General features: G+C 41.0%; 1 protein-coding gene across 3 annotated transcripts in view; it reads right to left on the bottom strand.

Moving 5' to 3' along the window:
* Positions 1 to 785: 785 nt before the first annotated feature.
* slc15a4 (solute carrier family 15 member 4) overlaps positions 786 to 18,308 on the bottom strand; it is a 43,858-nt gene continuing 26,335 nt past the window's right edge. For all 3 annotated transcript variants that reach the window (XM_036935789.2, XM_021621374.3, XM_021621373.3), the window contains exons 8-9: positions 11,873 to 12,031; positions 786 to 3,610 (exon numbers count right to left, since the gene is read on the bottom strand). In XM_036935789.2, coding sequence (XP_036791684.1) covers positions 3,456 to 3,610; positions 11,873 to 12,031 — 314 coding nt within the window. In that variant the 3' untranslated portion in view covers positions 786 to 3,455. The remainder of the gene's footprint in view (positions 3,611 to 11,872; positions 12,032 to 18,308) is intronic.

Raw genomic sequence — 18,308 nt, 5'->3', positions numbered from 1 at the left:
TTTGTCATAAATAGCAAACATTTCTCCAGCTCCACTGCTTTGCAAAGCCTGGTTAATAAATCTGACCTAAACTCTGAACCGTAAAAGCAATATTCAATTATTCTGTATTTTTCAATGTTATTACCCTTCAAGACTTCCTCAATAACCACTCATATCTGCCAAAAATGCATCTAAATATGAGAAACAAGCGGCCACACAGCTACTGTACAGTATAACCTGGAGGCTTTGTGTTAAGTTCAAACTCCGAGCCGCCTGTTCCGTCACACTTGTGTGGTTTGAATCCAACAACCAGCCTCTATCAACTGTACTATATAGGAAACGGTCCGACGCTGTTGCCTCGGCTGTAAGGCCTCAGCATTACCGCATGATTTGTGATGTGGCGATTTCAATCCCAGTCTGACGAAACTATGAAGAAATATGCCTCCTTTTCACTGGAAATGCTAAACTTGACTCATGAGTCACAATAAGGTCTCATACCACTGTGTTATGTAAACTATTATATGACAAGCTGCCATTTTCTACGAGGAATAATAGGTCCAGACTGGACTAGAAGTGGCTTGTCGTAATAGCTACATAACATAACCTGAATTATGGCAGATATAAGCAAACATATGTTTTATAACTACGGTAACTTATAGCATCAATATGACTAAAATGCTTAAAGTTTGGCTTTTGCCCAGGTTTAAAAGTCGTGCAAGTGTAAGAATGGATGTCAATCATTGCATGTCAAGTCCTAAAGGATAAAAAGTGTTTAATTTAGATTTTTAAATGTAGAAAATTACCAATTTAAAGGATTGTAATAGATTTTTATTGGCAAACAACCACAAAAAAACACCATTCAACCAACAAACACTATAATAATGACCAAAATGGTTGTTTTCAGCCACTGTCATTGAGTTAGTAAGTGGTTCCAATGTGATAGCTAAAGGTAAACTCAAGCCACATACCTGATAAATCTGTAAACAGCCATGTCATAAGATCTCAAAAGTAGTATGCCAACTCTTCTGAACAATTGTATTGGTAGTCTTTAATAATTAATTATTCCACATCCCTTGAGCCCGGAGTAGATTTTGGTTTATAAAATACCTTACTTTCAGCTTTCACTTCTTGCACTGTCTAGATAAAGCAAAAAATGCAGACCCCCCCCCCAACAAATCACTTGTTGAGTCAAACAAAAATACATTGTGGATCTTGCTGTTTAACAAAACACTCAGAAAACCTGGAACATTCCCAGGACATTAGCGAACATTCCCATTAAGTTTAAGCGGTTTATCGAACATTAGGATAACATCCCAAAAACATTCAAATAATGTTTCAGAAAACGTTTGAAATGAAATGTCCTCCAAACATTCCTTAAACTCTTGGGCACAACATCTGTAACGACCACCACAGAACATTCCCCTAAGGTTCTTATTAGGTTTCCAGGTAATGTAATAAATGTGTTCTGGGAACGACACCAAAAGGCACCAAATTGGTGGAACGACCCAGAACATCCCGTTTCAGGAACACCATGTTGTGCTTTTGCAGGCTAGGGGTGGTTAGTCTAGGAGTAAATGATGGTAAATACACCAAAATGGTATACAAGTTGAAATAGCTGGGACTATATCCATTTAATATGTAATTGCTTTTTTTCTGTAATCAGATTAAAATAGTGATTTAAAATCATTGCATAGTGAAAAGTAAGTCTAAGCCTTATTTATGGATTTAGCAGACAAATGTAATTCAATAAATACCTTAAATATTTAAGCAACTCTAAATCTGAAAACAAAGTATGTATATATGAGCAGCATGACATTGTATTCAGTCTCATAATTTTGAACATAGTACCATGGTTAGTAAAAGCCCGTTCTATTTAACCCATACATGTCAATCATAACCACAAGGTAAAAAAAAAAAGAAGCTATATCGCAAATGTCAAACACCAAGGCCCTAATCACAATTTTGAGTAATGTTCAATACAGTCTGAACATGGCACAATTCCTCTACAAGAAGAAAGGCTTTAAGAGCAAACAAACAAGTACAAACCGGATCAGTCAATAACAAGTCGATGAAGCCTCTAAGGTTTTTGAAAGTGGTGTGTCTGGGGGAGTTTGTTTTAAATTGTTCATTGATCTATGATCAGAGTGAAAAGGCCACTCAGTTGTATAATGCCATACTTATCTGACAACAGGAGTGAGTTATTTGAGCAGCTTACATGAAATAATTGTTTTAAGTGACTATAAATTACACCATTCGTATTCAAGGCCAACCTGACCTCTGCAGATAGAACAGGTTCAGACACAGTAATGATTACTTAAATAAAGGTTACTGTACAATAAATAAACATTAAGATGAACTTGATCTCATGTGAGGATGTGTGAGTGTACAGTAAATGTACAGTACCAGTCAAAAGTTTAGGTGTGTCCACTCATTCAAGGGTTTTTCTTCCTGTTTTACATTGTACAATTATAGTGAAGACATTCAAACTATAAAGAAATAACACATAGAATCATGCAGTAACCCCCCCCCAAAAAATGTTAAACCAAATAAATGTTATAACAGATTCTTCAAAGTAGCCAAACATTGCCTTGATGACTGGTTTGCGCACTCTGGCATTCTCTCAACCAGCTTCAAGAGGTAGTCACCTGGAATGCATTTCAATTAACAGGTGTGCCTTGTTAGGTTCATTTGTCAAATTTCTTTCCTTCTTAATCTGTTTGAGCCAATCAGTTGTGTTGTGACAAAGTATGGGTGGTATACAGAAGATAGCCACATTTGGTAAAAGATCTTGCCATTTTATGACAAGAACAGCTCAAATAAGCAAAGAGAAATGACAGTCCATCATTACTTTAAGACATGGTGAGACTATCATTTGTTCTACAACAGGACAATTAACCAACACAACTCCAGGCTGTGTAAATACTATTTGACCAAGAAGGAGAGTGATTGAGTGCTGCATCAGATGACCTGGTCTCCACAATCACCCAACCTCAACCCAATTGAGATGGTTTGGGATGAGTTGGACCGCAGAGTGAAGGAAAATCAGCCAACAGGTGCTCAGCAAATGTGGGAACTCCTTCAAGACTGTTGGAAAAGCATTCCAGGTGGAGCTGGTTGAGAGAATGCCAAGTGTATGCAAAGCTGTCATCAAGGCGAAGGGTGGCTACTTTGAAGAATCTAAAATATTTTCTTTAAACACTTGTTTGGTTACTCAATGAAATGATTTCATATGTGTTATTTCTTTATAGTTTGGATGTCCTCACTATTATTCTACAATGTTGAAAATAGTAAAAAATAAAGAAAAACCCTTGAATGAGTAGTGTGTCCAAACTTATTTTTTTTGCCTTAAAATGTAATAGTCTTACAAACTCATCAAAAACTCTATCCCATATCAAATCACAGAGGTGTTTTGGCACGAACCACTATGCACTAAGGCAGGTAGGGTGAAGTCAGATGGACATGGGTCAGTCCTGGGGTCAAGAGGGAGTGATGCCCAGCCTTTGGCTTCCTGCTCTACTACTCTTCTGTTTGTCGTATTTGACCGATACGATGAGGAAGACCAGCAGGGTGACACACTGGATCCCCGCTAGCAGGAAGAAGTAGTAGTTGAGTTGGGAGTCATTGATGTTACCTGGAAAGAGGGATGGAGAGAGGGAGGTGGTAGGAACAGTGCCATTGTTATGACAGAATTCAAGTGCAACACCTCAGAAAGAGAAACCACAAGAAGCTGTAGGGAGGAAGAGATAGGTCAAAATAAAGAGGCATATAGAAATTATTAGAAAGGAAGGGTAAAAAAAGAAGAAGACAAACAGCAGTGGTTGATGCATCCTGCAGAGAGAGAAAAATAGGTAGAGGGGGATGGGAGCATGACACCAACATCACAAAGCAGCATTCCATTAAAGGGATACATACAACTGTTCATTCGCATAACATGGCAGTGTCACATGGCAACGACAGTTGCTTTGTCTCCATGTTTAGCTCGTTCTTTTAAGATAAATGACATCTGTCTGAAGACAAGCTTATGCTTGAGAAAAAAAGACAGCTCTGTCAGTGCAACTGGAAGCCACTTCTTGTCTTATTACTATGAGATGCTTAACGCAGTTTGACCCCACACTTCAATGATCATATGAATGGCATTATTGATTATTTGGGATTGAAGCATGAGAAAATAACAGAACATTCTGGACCCTCAGCTGTGAGGACAGGCAAGGAGTCTCAATACTATGAAAGGATTGTTTGTTTCCTTGGGGGAACGGATTCAATAACAAGGCGTAAAAACACAATGATGCGCACTTAATTGTTTGCCTTCATTCTGGCTTAGCGGGATTGAAATAATGAGTTTGTGTGTCTCACGCTTGATATGGATTGGAGATGCAGGCATCGTATGTCATAGAAAAGCTATTTGACCGTGTTAGAACAACTCCGTAACCGTAAGTCATATCACCACTTTATAATCTATAATACTGTACTGTGAAAAAAATCTATTCAAACTGTCCATGATTACCCTTCTGTCTTCATGAGATATAAAATTGTCACCCTCCTTTCTCAGCTAACATCACCAGTTTCCGCAGTGCATTGTTACGAACAAGCCTCTTTCTGAGGTTTATGCTTGCACCAAGCTATTGCCGTCTACTTCTGAATGCTGGCACTGCTGATTGGAGTGGTTGCCCCTGTTCAAACAAACACTGGAGGGCAATTCTAAACTAAATCTACCCCCCCCCCGCTACAGTTTCGCATCAAGGGAAAAGCCGACAGCTGCACTAAATCAATGATTTTGCAAGCTAAAACAGTGCTTTGTCTGACAATTGTGTTGGCGTTAGAGAAGCCTTCCACCCCTGGCCATGTTAAGCAGTGGTTTACTGGCCTTAATGTTTAACCAGCAGCCCATCTGACGCAAATCACAGCTATTCTTTTGAATTCCCAATTAGAGTACCCAGCATAGGTTCTCTCATGTTTATTAAAAAAGGGTTTGAGTTTATACAATAGGCACACAGCATGGCACGGTTTCTTAGCCCGGAAGGATACATGGGAGAACGGACAGAGCTCAGCTAGCTAGCTTACATACTGTATCTTCAAATGAGGAAGTCCAAAGCTCCAGGACAGTGTGCTGTCAAAAGAATGCACCTATTACGTTCTCCACGTTGGACTGTCACAGTGAATAACGACCTAGAGGAGGACCAGGCTTGATTTTAATTGGAGAAGGGGGTAATCCCACAGAAGTCTTGTCATTTCCCATGGTGAGGGTGGGCGGCGCGGGCGGGCTGGGAGAGAGTGAACAGGGAGAGTGGTCTGACGGCCCTCCGGACCCTGGGGTTCAGAGACCGTCCAATTATACCAGTCCATCCAGAGCTGGGGGGGAACACAAGGACTCACACAGCCACCATGTACACGACAGGGGGAAGAGGTCAAACTCACACATGATACTGGTGCGGTCATCAACATGACCCCAATTAACCAAGTGCTTGAACTTTTGACTAGACATGCTTTGGAATTGGCTGAAATCATTTTGACAATCTGAGTCACGAGGCATGACCAAAATACAATACAATACATATACCGTTGGATTGCATATATTTTTGTGTGCATAAATTTTCACTAACAATTAACTTATTGGTGACAATACGGCCAAATACGCAAACCAATCTATAAAAAGTTGTTCCTCCCTGGTAGGGAAGACTCTGTATAGTCTACCATCTGACCAGAGCAGTAAAAAGGAGACATGATTTAAACGCAGTGCCAAGACCCCTGATATCTCATTCATTTCCAAAACACAAAACCTATAAACTATACTCAATCAAAACCTAAACTGAAAATAAATCACGCCTACAACTCAACGGATCGCTGCTAGCAGCACTTCACCAGGGGAGGCAGAAGATATGCAAGTTGGGATATTTTAACCATAAAGAACCTCCAAAACCTAACGGAGGACTCACTCTGCAGGCCGTCTAAATAGTGTCCTTTGCAGTTCATCATACGATTGTTTTCACCTTTATGAGTGGTGCAGTACTGTATATTCTGTCACTAGCACATCGGAATCCATATCATATCCAAACCCAGAGATGTGTCTCACTGCCTCGGTCTGTGCTCTTTATGGATAATTGGAAAAGGAGAAGACCGGCAGGATAATGTTCACGGGGGGTGGGGGGGTTAATGCCGGCAGAGTCTGCTGCTTGCGTTTCAAATCGATAATTCGCTTTAACCGACACTCAGTCTGCAAGCACAGCCTTAATTAACACAGGGGAGTTGGCCTTAAGGAGAATGGGAGAGGAGAGAGGGCATGACAGAACTGCATGCTGAATAAATGCATGTTGAGGGGAAAGAGACACCGTTCATTGACCTTAATTGTGTAGTGTTTTATAGATTCAATAAACATCACCAGAGAATAAGTAATATAACTGGATCCTGAGAATTATCAGGGGACGACTGATGAAATCAAATCAAAACAAGTCTTTACATCTCAGTTTATGGGGTAGGTTTGAAAAAATGTGCAGGGTTGACATTTTTGTAATTTCTTAATTTCATTATGTCTCTGCCTACCTCCTTCCCACTCATGCCTCCCCAGGGCCCACTTGGCTGGTAATTACAGCAGCAAAAACTAAACAAGGACTTGTTGTACAAACGATTAACGAACCCCATACATATTTGATAGGTATTTAGGGAACGCGATCGATACGGAGGAATGCAGCGCTATCCAGAGGTGGGGCACTGAAGGGAACTTCTATGTCTGTTTGCCTCAAACTGAATAATATTAGCCACCATGATGCATTCATTTAGGCAGAGAGTTGCTGCAATAATTACAACAACAATTCTGAAACACACAGACCTCCAATGATCTTCAGCCCCAGCTGTGGACATTAACATACTTTGTCTGACTTCTCTTTCTTGTACTGTAAAACTTCTGGATGGACTAGAGACCAAATGGAAGCAGTTGATCAATAATGAGTACAGGTAATTGTAAATACATTGATAACTATCTATCAATACCATTATTAACTTATCAATGGAGAAATCACAACCCTGAACTCTGACACAATTAAAAGGAAAGAACAAGCATCTGCTGTTAGCTAGATAGGCTGGAAATATCATTGTCAGCCAAAAAGCTGCCGTTTACAGTATTTAAAATATATATATCTCACATTGATTATTCTTTCACTTAAAGAAATACCTTCCCTTATACAGTACATGTATTATATTAAGCTGGAAGACTTGAGCACCAATCTCAAGAAGAGCTCATGTGACCATTTTTCCTGCTTTGGCACCGTTGCCCTCCATTAAAAAACAGTCTTTTCATTGAGTATCATCAAATGAGTGTTGAGCAGGATATGTGGGTCTCAACCCAAACTGTGAATGTCTAAAATATCCCAACATCTGATCCTGGACCAGTCAGGACTTGAACCTGGTTGCAATTAAAATAAAAAGGCCATTTCCTGGTCTGTGACTGCAGCTACCTACTCAGAGCTCAAGCATTGTGTTCCTTAAAGTCAATGGTGGATGAATACATTGGGCAACAATTCAAAGGAGCACAGGTTTCAGCAGAACAAAACATCTTTATGTATACAAGCCAACTCATGAGGCAGAAGGAAAGACGGTTGACCTTTCAATGACTAACTGTGGGGTTAACTCAGCACAATGCAGTCTCTGTCAAAGCGGAGGTGAGATGGCTGCTTTTTCTAGGACCAAATAAAAGGATTGTGATGAATGACCAGTCAGATGTGATGTCAGCCTGACTGTGGAAAAAGCCCATTGGGATTTTAACCCTCCTGTTGTATTCGTTTCATGTTAAATAATTCTGTGTTCCCGGTCCAAAATGACCGCCCCATTATAGCGGATTATAAATCCATAATAATACATATATGATCACCTAATGTTGTGTTAGATCTTTTTTTATCAACTTAAGTTATTGTGGACATTAAAAAAGTTTTGAACTTCTATTTGCTACTTATAGGCCTTATTGACCTGAGCTCATACAACTTGTTTTTGAGTAAAAGCATAATGTATGGATTATTTAGACTTTAACAAATACTCAGATGAAACATAGTGCTATTCATCACAGACTTTGTGTCAAAGTTTAACAAGGACTCTCTCCTCCTCACCAGTGTCATGATCAAAGATATGATCAAGAACCTCACATACAGTATATTATTTGGTCATTGTGCTGCCACAGAATTAATTATGTGCAAGGCCTCAAAAAGCTTTATATACCAGAGCTGCAAAAAAAGTTGTATACATTATTGAAACAATGTTGCGATTTTTTGTGAGAATGCCAAAAGGTGTGGTTCCCGTGAGGGAAAGATTCTATAGGGGTAAGGTTCTCGTGGGGATTGCCATGGAAGCCAAGAAGGGGAGTGAGGCGTGTGTGTGCTCAAACACACATGCATGTGGGTGTCTGGGAGAGGAGGTGTGCCCATCTGATGAATGGGCATGTGCCTGAACTCAATTTTATTACACTAAATTATAGTCTCACCCATTCATTTGTAATGACTGGTCATTTTTGACAGGGAACACCACAGGTGTACTAAAGTTAAATAAAACCCCCAAAATGTAATGAAAATCATCTAAATGTATTTTGTGTGTTCAAATGCCCTGTGTGGACAAAGTCATGGAACCTTATGACAATCTGATTAAAGGAACTACATTTATCAGAGAGAAAACTCAGTCCAATTTGACCGGAACACAGCAGGAGAGTTAAGAGTCACCAAGTCGAAAATATACAGTCACGACCAGAATAACTGACACCCTTGACAAAGATGAACAAAAAAATACTGTATACAGTAAGATAATACAAATACTGAGCTATATTATATGCAAAAATATATATATATATTTTATACTGATGCAATTGCCCAGAATTTTTTTTTGTTTAACAAGTAATACTTCTTAAAAAAATAAAAATACAAATTGGGGGTCAAAATTATTGGCACCAGTTTAATACTCCAGCACCCCTTGCGAGGAAAATGTCACAGACCCATTTTCTAAAACATTTTATGAGATTGGAGAACACATTGGGAGGGAGGTTAGACCATTCCTCGACACAGAATCTTCCCAGATCGTTGATATCCTTCGTTTGCGCTTACGGACTACCCCCTTCAATTCAAACCACAGGTTTTCAAGTCCGGAGACAGATGGCCATTGCAAAGTGTTGATTTCTTGGTCAATTAACCATTTCTTTATGGATTTTGATATGTGTTTGGGGTCATTGCCTGTGGGTTATATCCTTCCTGTTTGGCCCTGTCCGGGGGTGTCCTCGGAGTGGGCCACAGTGTCTCCTGACCCCTCCTGTCTCAGCCTCCAGTATTTATGCTGCAGTAGTTTATGTGTCGGGGGGCTAGGGTCAGTTTGTTATATCTGGAGTACTTCTCCTGTCCTATTCGGTGTCCTGTGTGAATCTAAGTGTGCGTTCTCTAATTCTCTCCTTCTCTCTTTCTCTCTCTCGGAGGACCTGAGCCCTAGGACCATGCCCCAGGACTACCTGACATGATGACTCCTTGCTGTCCCCAGTCCACCTGGCTGTGCTGCTGCTCCAGTTTCAACTGTTCTGCCTTATTATTATTCGACCATGCTGATCATTTATGAACATTTGAACATCTTGGCCATGTTCTGTTATAATCTCCACCCGGCACAGCCAGAAGAGGACTGGCCATCCCACATATGCTCTCTCTAATTCTCTCTTTCTTTCTCTCTCTCGGAGGACCTGAGCCCTAGGACCATGCCCCAGGAATACCTGACATGATGACTCCTTGCTGTCCCCAGTCCACCTGACTGTGCTGCTGCTCCAGTTTCAACTATTCTGCCTTATTATTATTCGACCATGCTGGTCATTTATGAACATTTGAACATCTTGACCATGTTTTGTTATAATCTCCACCCGGCACAGCCAGAAGAGGACTGGCCACCCCACATAGCCTGGTTCCTCTCTAGGTTTCTTCTTAGGTTTTGGCCTTTCTAGGGAGTTTTTCCTAGCCACCGTGCTTCTTCACCTGCATTGCTTGCTGTTTGGGGTTTTAGGCTGGGTTTCTGTACAGCACTTTGAGATATCAGCTGATGTACGAAGGGCTATATAAAATAAATTTGATTGATTTGATTGATTGTCTTGCTGGAAGATCCACAGCCAAGTTACATCTTCCTGGTAGAGGCAACCAGGTTTTTGGCAAAAAAAAGTCCAGGTACTGGGTAAAGTCCATCATTGTTTTGAGCATACAATAGTATTGGTATTACTTATTGTACTATTTTCTTTTCTCATCTTTATCAAGGGTGCCAATAATTTTGGTTGCGACTGTACTACAGTTACCAAAGGCATATGCTTTTACATTTGGACAGACGGACTGTATCGTTGCATGCTACATTGCTTCTCTACCTGCGCATGCCTGCTGCTAGTTTGTGAGGACAAGACGTGAAGAGAGAAGGTGGTGTAGTGAGACAGAGGTGAGTAGTAGCCTCCAGCTGCCAAGGTAGCTAGCTAGCTGGCTGGCTGTGGCAGCTATATGGTGCGCACTCCAGGGGCAGCTTTACTTAAGAGAGGGCTGTGTAATCAGGCCCCCAGCTTGTCATTAATACTGGGTGTCTATCCCCAGGTCTGCACCACTCTGCTCACCAAACCTCCTGTTTACTCCACGCTTCGCTCTGCCTCCGCATCACACAGCCCTCAGCCATGGAAATGAGGAGGATCCGCTTCCATCGCTCCTGCAGAGCGCTGAGCCAAGGGGGGTGGGGGAGACAGGTAAAGAAGCAATGTAGAGACAGGTAAAGCCCAGCAAAGTATGTGAAGGAAAGACAACAAGCAACTGCACAACAAACTGACAGGCTTTGAGGCCAAAGCTTTGGCCACCTGGATGTTTTATTCTGTTTGTTCGCCCACCCCTACTCTGTGCGGTTTTTCTTTAAAATGACTTTTTCAAAAAGCAGCACGAGATAGAGTGAGAGAAAGAAAGCTTGCAGGCAAACGAGGCTCTCGTTTAACAATCAAATTATGCTTACTAAACAAACGGCTCCTCGGGCGAGGCTAGGCAAGTCGCAGGATGGATTTATGAAGCCGTGCCAAGCATCTCCAAGTGCTAATGTCATCAAAAATACCTCCCATCCTGTCGGCACACTGTATTAATGAGCTATTAGGTGTTTGTGGTTAAACAATTTACAGTGCGGCGTATTTTCCGCAGCTCCCTGGAAAGTGCATCTGGGCCGGGGGGCTCCTTTCACCAGGGAACACATCCATCTGCTGCCACCGACACACTATTTATTCTAGCACTACGACAGATTTACACAAACCTTTTGTCGTTAGTCTGACATCTCTATTTATTACAGGAAACACTTAAAATAAGACAATTGCACCGGGATAATTTTTTCCTTCTTTGGTGCAACCAATTTGCAAACTTCTTAAGTGGATTTTAAATCAGGACGACATGACAATTCTTGTGACGCGTCCCCCCAGGAAATACATTTCTGTTGATGTGAAAGTAAATACTGCAGAGGGAATCGAAATGTCAATACTGTGTTCTTCTTTTCGAGGACAACAGTAAGCTATGACACACTGCTGATGTTTTTGTCACACCAATTTTACGGTAACATCTATAAAAACTCTAGACAGTGTGCATGAGTGGAGCCAGAACATTATACTATTCCTCATCCCTGGAAAACTGTGTTCATACAGATCAATGGCCAGGGAGTTGAAGGTAGTTTTCAGAGGCCATGTTTAAGGCTGATTGTGATGGCAGGCCTCCCTAGAGTCCATATACAGATCATTATGCAGGCTGAGGCAATACAATGCACCGTCATTCTCACTCACATATTTTCTCCCTGAAGAGCCTGTCCAACTCCTATTATATGAGTAATGAACATTGCCTCAAAAGAAGAACCTACTTTAAGAACTTGTATTGGATGAGTGTTTTCTCGCTCTTACCAAAGTCCTTGTGGGAGGACATCCAGCCAATCCCCTTGAGGGAGACGATGGCCAGTAGGCCGGAGCCCACGAAGGAACCAATCCCAGAGAAGAAGAAGAACAGTCCCATGATGGCACTCTGCATGGACCTGGGGGCGGCCGAGTAGGCAAATTCCAGACCTTGGAGAGGAGACAGACACGGAACTCAGAGATCCATAGAATAAACAAGGAATAAACAAGAAATACTAACAAGTAAACAAACACAATCATGCAGTACATCCTGTCATACAGAGTAAACATTGACAGATGCTAACACCGATCCAAACACATTTCTAGACTCTGGGCAAACAATGTCCATGTTCCAACCATGGCACAACCGGCCTGAGGTGAGGAACAGTTCAAAGTGTTTTTAGATGCCTTTGGCAGAGGACAGTCCATTGGCTATGTGGTGTGTGGATATGTAGTAGGCTTGGGAGTTATCCAGATTGTCATACCGACCTTGTGCTATACCGGGGTATTCGATAATAACGGCACTGAACAAAGGGTGCTGTTTTCAAACCCAATGATACTCTGAAATCCGAAGGTTAGCAATGCTAACAAGTACATGTAAAATCCCATGAGAATGCTAACAAGTACATGTAAAATCCCATGAGAATGCTAACTAAATGCTAAGGAGCGCATTGCAAACATTTTGTACAGTTTGACTGCTACTCCCAGTTTGCTGCACGCACAAAACACATATTAGCCAGCAAAGCTCTTGAACCAGGAGAAGATACGCTGCAGTTACCAAGCAAATGCTTGATTTTGGAAGAAGCTAACCACTTTGCTAGATAGCTAATTGGCTACTAAATTAACAAACCAAATGCACAACTGCAGAGCATTTAGCACATTTTGGACAGTTAACTTAGATATCTAGCTGGCAAACAGTTCCATACTGTAATTAGATCACCTGGCGTATGCTACACAACAGTGAGTGACTCACAAGGCTAACGGGTTCGTTGTGTGCTTTTAAAAAAAAGACCGCGTGACGGGGGACTACCAGGTGAAATGAAGAAAGCAATTGTTCTTTATTTCCTAATGATTTGCACAAGTTAACTGCAGGTAACTATTTGTATCTACAAACATACAAATTGATTTAAAAACGTCAAACAAAAAGCTTCAACGGTATTGAAAAAACATCCCGCGGCTTTTTCCAAATACCCCGGTATATACGGTATACCGTCCAAGCCTAGTACGTAGTGCAGTGGTCAGCAGCAGACAGTGTGTGTTACAGTGAGGATGACTTATTACCCATGGGTCCCACCCAGATAAAGTAGCCAGGGGCGATCACTATGGAAACACCTCTCATGCATCACTGTAGAACTCCACTTACAGAAGATTAAATTTGCATCAGAATAACAGGCCTTTCATCCATAACAACAATGTGATCAATTTATATACATGAGAGACTTGGCCTGCCGCTGCACTGTTTGACTGCTAAATATCAGTGAAACATAGGGCTGTTCTCTCCTCCTACACCCGCAGGCTACCTTACAGCAGCAGGGGACCATCTCAAGTACCTATTCAGCTGCAATTGTTTCTGGGAAAGGTCTCTCAATATTTTATGTGTCATGAGAGAGGATGGGGTTGAGGGGGAAGGAGAACGAGAGAAAAAAAAAAAGATAAAATCATTTTTCTTTTGCCATAAGAGCTGCCTGCTAGCTGACATTGATAATTTCATGGTGCCTCAAACTTGTGATTTTTCAAATAAGGCCCTATAGCTGCAGCTGTCAGGAGAGATAAAGGAGCCTCTTAAGTACGGATGCCTTTTTAGGCATTCCTCCGAGGGGAACATTACAAGAAATCCATGTGACACACAACTCCTCGTACAGCTACCTGGTCTGAGACTAATGTAGCTTGTTATGATACAAAACACTTTCCTAATAGAAAAAAATAATCTGCCGTGGAAACTTTATTACACTGTGTCAAATGCTCTGCCACAACACACCTGATCTTTCCATTTGTTTCCACCTGAAAACATTCAGTAATATCGTTAGGTAACCTTTTGACAGCAAATTAAAAAAGCCCTGCACAGCAGTACAATGGGACATGTCGTGAAGAGGAATTTGCAGGACTATATTCAATAGGGGTGTGAACGTTTAAACAAAATTGGGATGGTTTGCGGGTACCATTTAATTAAGCTGCCAGTTGAGGACTTGTGAGGCGTCTGTCAAACTAGAACCTCGAATGTACTTGTCCTCTTGCTCAGTTGTGCACCGGCGATGCTCACTCCACTTTCTAATCTGGTTAGAGCCAGTTTGCGCTGTTCTGTGAAGGGAGTAGTACACAGCGTTGTACGAGATCTTCAGTTTCTTGGCAATTTCTCGCATGGAATAGCCTTCATTTCTCAGAACAAGAATAGACTGACGAGTTTCAGGAGAAAGTTATTTGTTTCTGGCCATTTTGAGCCTGCAATTGAACCCACAAATGCTGATGCTCCAGATACTGAACTAGTCTAAAAGGCGCACAGTTTTATTGCTTCTGTTTTCAGCTGTGCTAACATAATTACAAAATGGTTTTCTAATGATCAATTAGCCTTTTAAAACGATCAACTTGGATTAGCTAACACAACGTGCCATTGGAACACAGGAGTGATGGTTGCTGATAATAGGCGTCTGTACGCCTATGTAGACATTCCATTTTTTTTTAAATCAGCCGTTTCCAGCTACAATAGTCATTTACATTGTCTACAATGTATTTCTGATCAATCTGCTATTATTTTAAATAGGGACACATTTTCTTTGCTTTTCTTTCAAAAACAAGGACATTTCTAAGTGACCCCAAACTTTTGAATGGTAGTGTACATCACAGTACAGTTATAACAAAACTACCACTAACAGGTCCAGATTATCATCAAGAAAAACAAGAAAAGAAAAAAATTCTACAAATACCTAACGCAACAATTTCATAACGTTAGAAGATATCCTTTTTTTAAATGATTTGCCATGGATATAAAGTGCTCCGCACATCATCTTCATTAACAGTTGGGAAAATGGCGGAGAGTGAGACAGGGAAGTGACAGCAGCAAAGTCCAGTCTGCTAATTCTTTGAGGTTAAAAGAGAAGGTGGTGAAATGCAAACTTCGCGAGGTGGAATTGAGCTACAGTGGCAGTACAGGTGCAATACTTAACCATCTGAAAGGGAGGCACGGAGATCCCCAACCCGTTGCTGGCAGCAGTGCAGTAAGGGACGGAGTGAGAAAATCACAGAGCTGACTACAAAAATGATTGCAGTTGATATGCAGCCATTGTCAATGGTAGAGGATGTTGGCTTGCTGCCCTGATGGCATATATAGAAGCAGACTACAGGATGCCATGTCGAAAAACCATGACAGCCTGGATGAAGAAAATGTACAATGATCGCTCAAAGTATAAAGTGCAAGCTCTCAAACACCATACATAGCTTTAACAACTGATTGTTGGATGTCAAAGAACACAGTCATACATCACTGCAACGCGACATCACATTGATGAGAAGTGGGACATGAAGTCCCATGCACTGACAACTGAGAACAGGCACACAGAGAACCTAAAAACGGCATTAACTACCATTAACTGTGGGGACAGCAGTAAGGTCAGCGCTGTCTGGTAGCTATGACTGCAGTAGATTGAACTGCATTGCCCCCTAGTGGTCATACGCAGGACCAAATCTGAAGTGTGAATTCACATGTCCTTATACAATTTTTTTCTTAAAGTTTCAAAATAAACATTTTACATTTGTCACATACCTAATTTTCAATCCCTTACTTGTCTATGTGGAGGTAGATAGAATGTGTTGAGATTTAATTATAATAATAATGTCCGCTTCCCAACCACACGCAAAACAAACAAAGTTAAAATATTTTATTTTGCCTTCTCCCGAGGGCTGTGTTGGAGGGGTAGATTTTTTTTTTCTTGAAAAATAACATTAGCTTTAAAAAATTTCAAAAGATCAATCCCAAAGGGGATCATTTTGCATATCCTTAATGCCCAAAAGCAGGCAAACTGCAGGTGGTGCATAAGGAAAGAATTACCATAGTCCCTCCAAGGATAAAGGAATTGTAATGTGGTAGGAGGTGGGCCCTAGACGTATTAAAAAGGATGTATTCAAATAGAATAAGACCAGGGGAAAACGGTTTTTTCCAGACATATGTCACAATTCTGTCAACTAATTTTCATTGAAGATATCCCCAGTGGGGTGGTGTGGAAAAAGTGGAGGGGAAGTTTATTTAAGGGCTCCCCACAGCTTTATTCTGTCTGTATTTGAATTTCATGGGTGTACTAGTACAGTAATAAAGTATGACAGCCAGTTGTTTTTAATAGACACCTGGGCAAACCAGTGTGTACACTGTTCCAAACATAACTTTATTATGTTCAATTTAACTGATAATGTGGATCTAAAAAAATAATTGTGAGTACATTACTTCACATGAATAAATGATCTGCCCTCAGCCACACAACAGCTACTGTACCTACAGTGTATTTTTCCCTGGTTAGGGTTTGTCATGGTTGCAGTTGTTAGCAGTAATGCCTCCAGGGGCCATAGTGTGGAAGAGCTGCCATTGGTACCAATCCCTCCACAACAGTCAATATGGTTGGCTTGTGTCATGGTAGGGGATCCACAGAGATTATGACCATAACAAGACAGGGCACCTGATGAGAGGACATCAGCTGCAGACAGAATGAGAATGAGTCAGTAGCTAAGGGTGCCAGGAGTGAGTGGCTAACTGGATGCTGGAGGTTTTACTCAAGACAGTCTTGAACAGTCAGTCATCTGGCTTACATTTCAGTCTACTTGCCTAGGCACAATACAAAAGACTAAACACTAAGTTGCTATGTGGCGACGCCATTGTTGGCCTGAGGAGGAGAAACACAATCTTCAGTAAGAACTAGCACTAACTTATAGAGAAGTTATGCATGAAAGACATGTTGAAGAAAATGAGGAAAAAAAGCATTCCTCTTATATGAAACAATAGACCTTGAGGATTTACAATATATATATTTAAAAATATATATTTTTGTATGCAATGTAAAATATAGTGAGGAAGTGACAGCGGGCCAAATAGACAGATGGCTAAATCATGGACCGAGGTCTCAACAACCCCAGTCATCCAGGTAATTGAAATCTTTCCAAAACAGAAGCCTTAGCATGGTAATGATCATGACTGCAGGAGAAAGAAATAAAATAATAATAATAATAATAATAATAATAATAATAATAATAATAATAATAATAATAAGGTAGGATTTTTTGATTTCAAATTGTGCTCTGCTCATAGAGCCAAGATGAACAGCTTATGTAATATCTCACAACAGCTTAACCTTCAAAGATGTGAGGGAGGAGAGATTATATGCTAGACATGATTTGCTAATACTGGTCATGGTGCTTCTACATACAGTATGTTGTTACAGCATAATCAGAGTGAAGACAATCGGCAAACTGCTGTATACTTATGGCCTATTGTAACACCTTTCCACTACTCCTCACAGCGCCCCAAACTCTACCCTTACCATTAAAAAAAACAAGCTGTTAATCTATATAAAAAAAAAAATAATAATACAAATTTAAAAAAAGAGTGTCCAAAGAGAACAGATGAAATGGACATAGAAAGAAGCTGGCTCAATGAAAACTATGGTGCTACCCATTCCAAGGTTAGGACTAACCACCAGAGGACTTGAAATTGATCCGGAGCTGAGAGGATCACCAAAACTAAAAAGGTATTTTGGTTTTAGTGCATTTTTATTTATTTTATGGTATAGCCTATGAATGTGTCAACAACCATCCGTGGAGATCAGTGGACAAATGGCTGGACAACGGGCTGCTCCGAAAAATGCATGGTCCCCAAGAAAGCGGATTCTTAAAAATACGTGTTTCTGTACGCAGCATGTGTGTTGGATTCACTTAATTCTTAATTGATCTACCGTTTCTATCATAGGCCACTGTAATTGATGGGGGCTCAGGACAGTACCATTCTGATCATCTGGTGAAGGTGCACATGGATCTGAGTCAAACTTTGAAGACCGAGATAGAGTCATTGAAGGCAGACCAGCAGAAAGAAAAACATTCTCTGGGGGCAGAGATACAGGCGACAGCTGATGCATTGGTCCAGAGCCAGGCGGCATTGGCAGAGAGCCAGGTGGCATTGGCAGAGAGCCAGGTGGAGAATGACGAGTTGAAGAGGGCGAGGAACGAGATGGAGTCACAATCCATGCCAGGCCAGTCTGGAATTCCACCTCCGACAGGCAGAGTCAACATACGTGGCAGGTTCGTCAGGTCGTCGGTTCACCTTGACATTTCCATTCCTCTTCTGACATTAGAACTTGACAAACTGCTCACCAGGCACAGAAGGGGGACTGGTCTTGATAAATCAATGAGATTTTTATTTTCACTGAATCTCGATTGGTTAGCCTACAATTAGGGTGTGGATTATTTTGCTCTT

The sequence above is a fragment of the Oncorhynchus mykiss genome, chromosome 11, assembly GCF_057628025.1.
Source record: "Oncorhynchus mykiss isolate SJ-2025 chromosome 11, ASM5762802v1, whole genome shotgun sequence".
NCBI lineage: Eukaryota > Metazoa > Chordata > Actinopteri > Salmoniformes > Salmonidae > Oncorhynchus > Oncorhynchus mykiss.
Note: the sequence above shows the minus strand (reverse complement) of the source record. Positions and strands in the feature narration are given on the sequence as shown.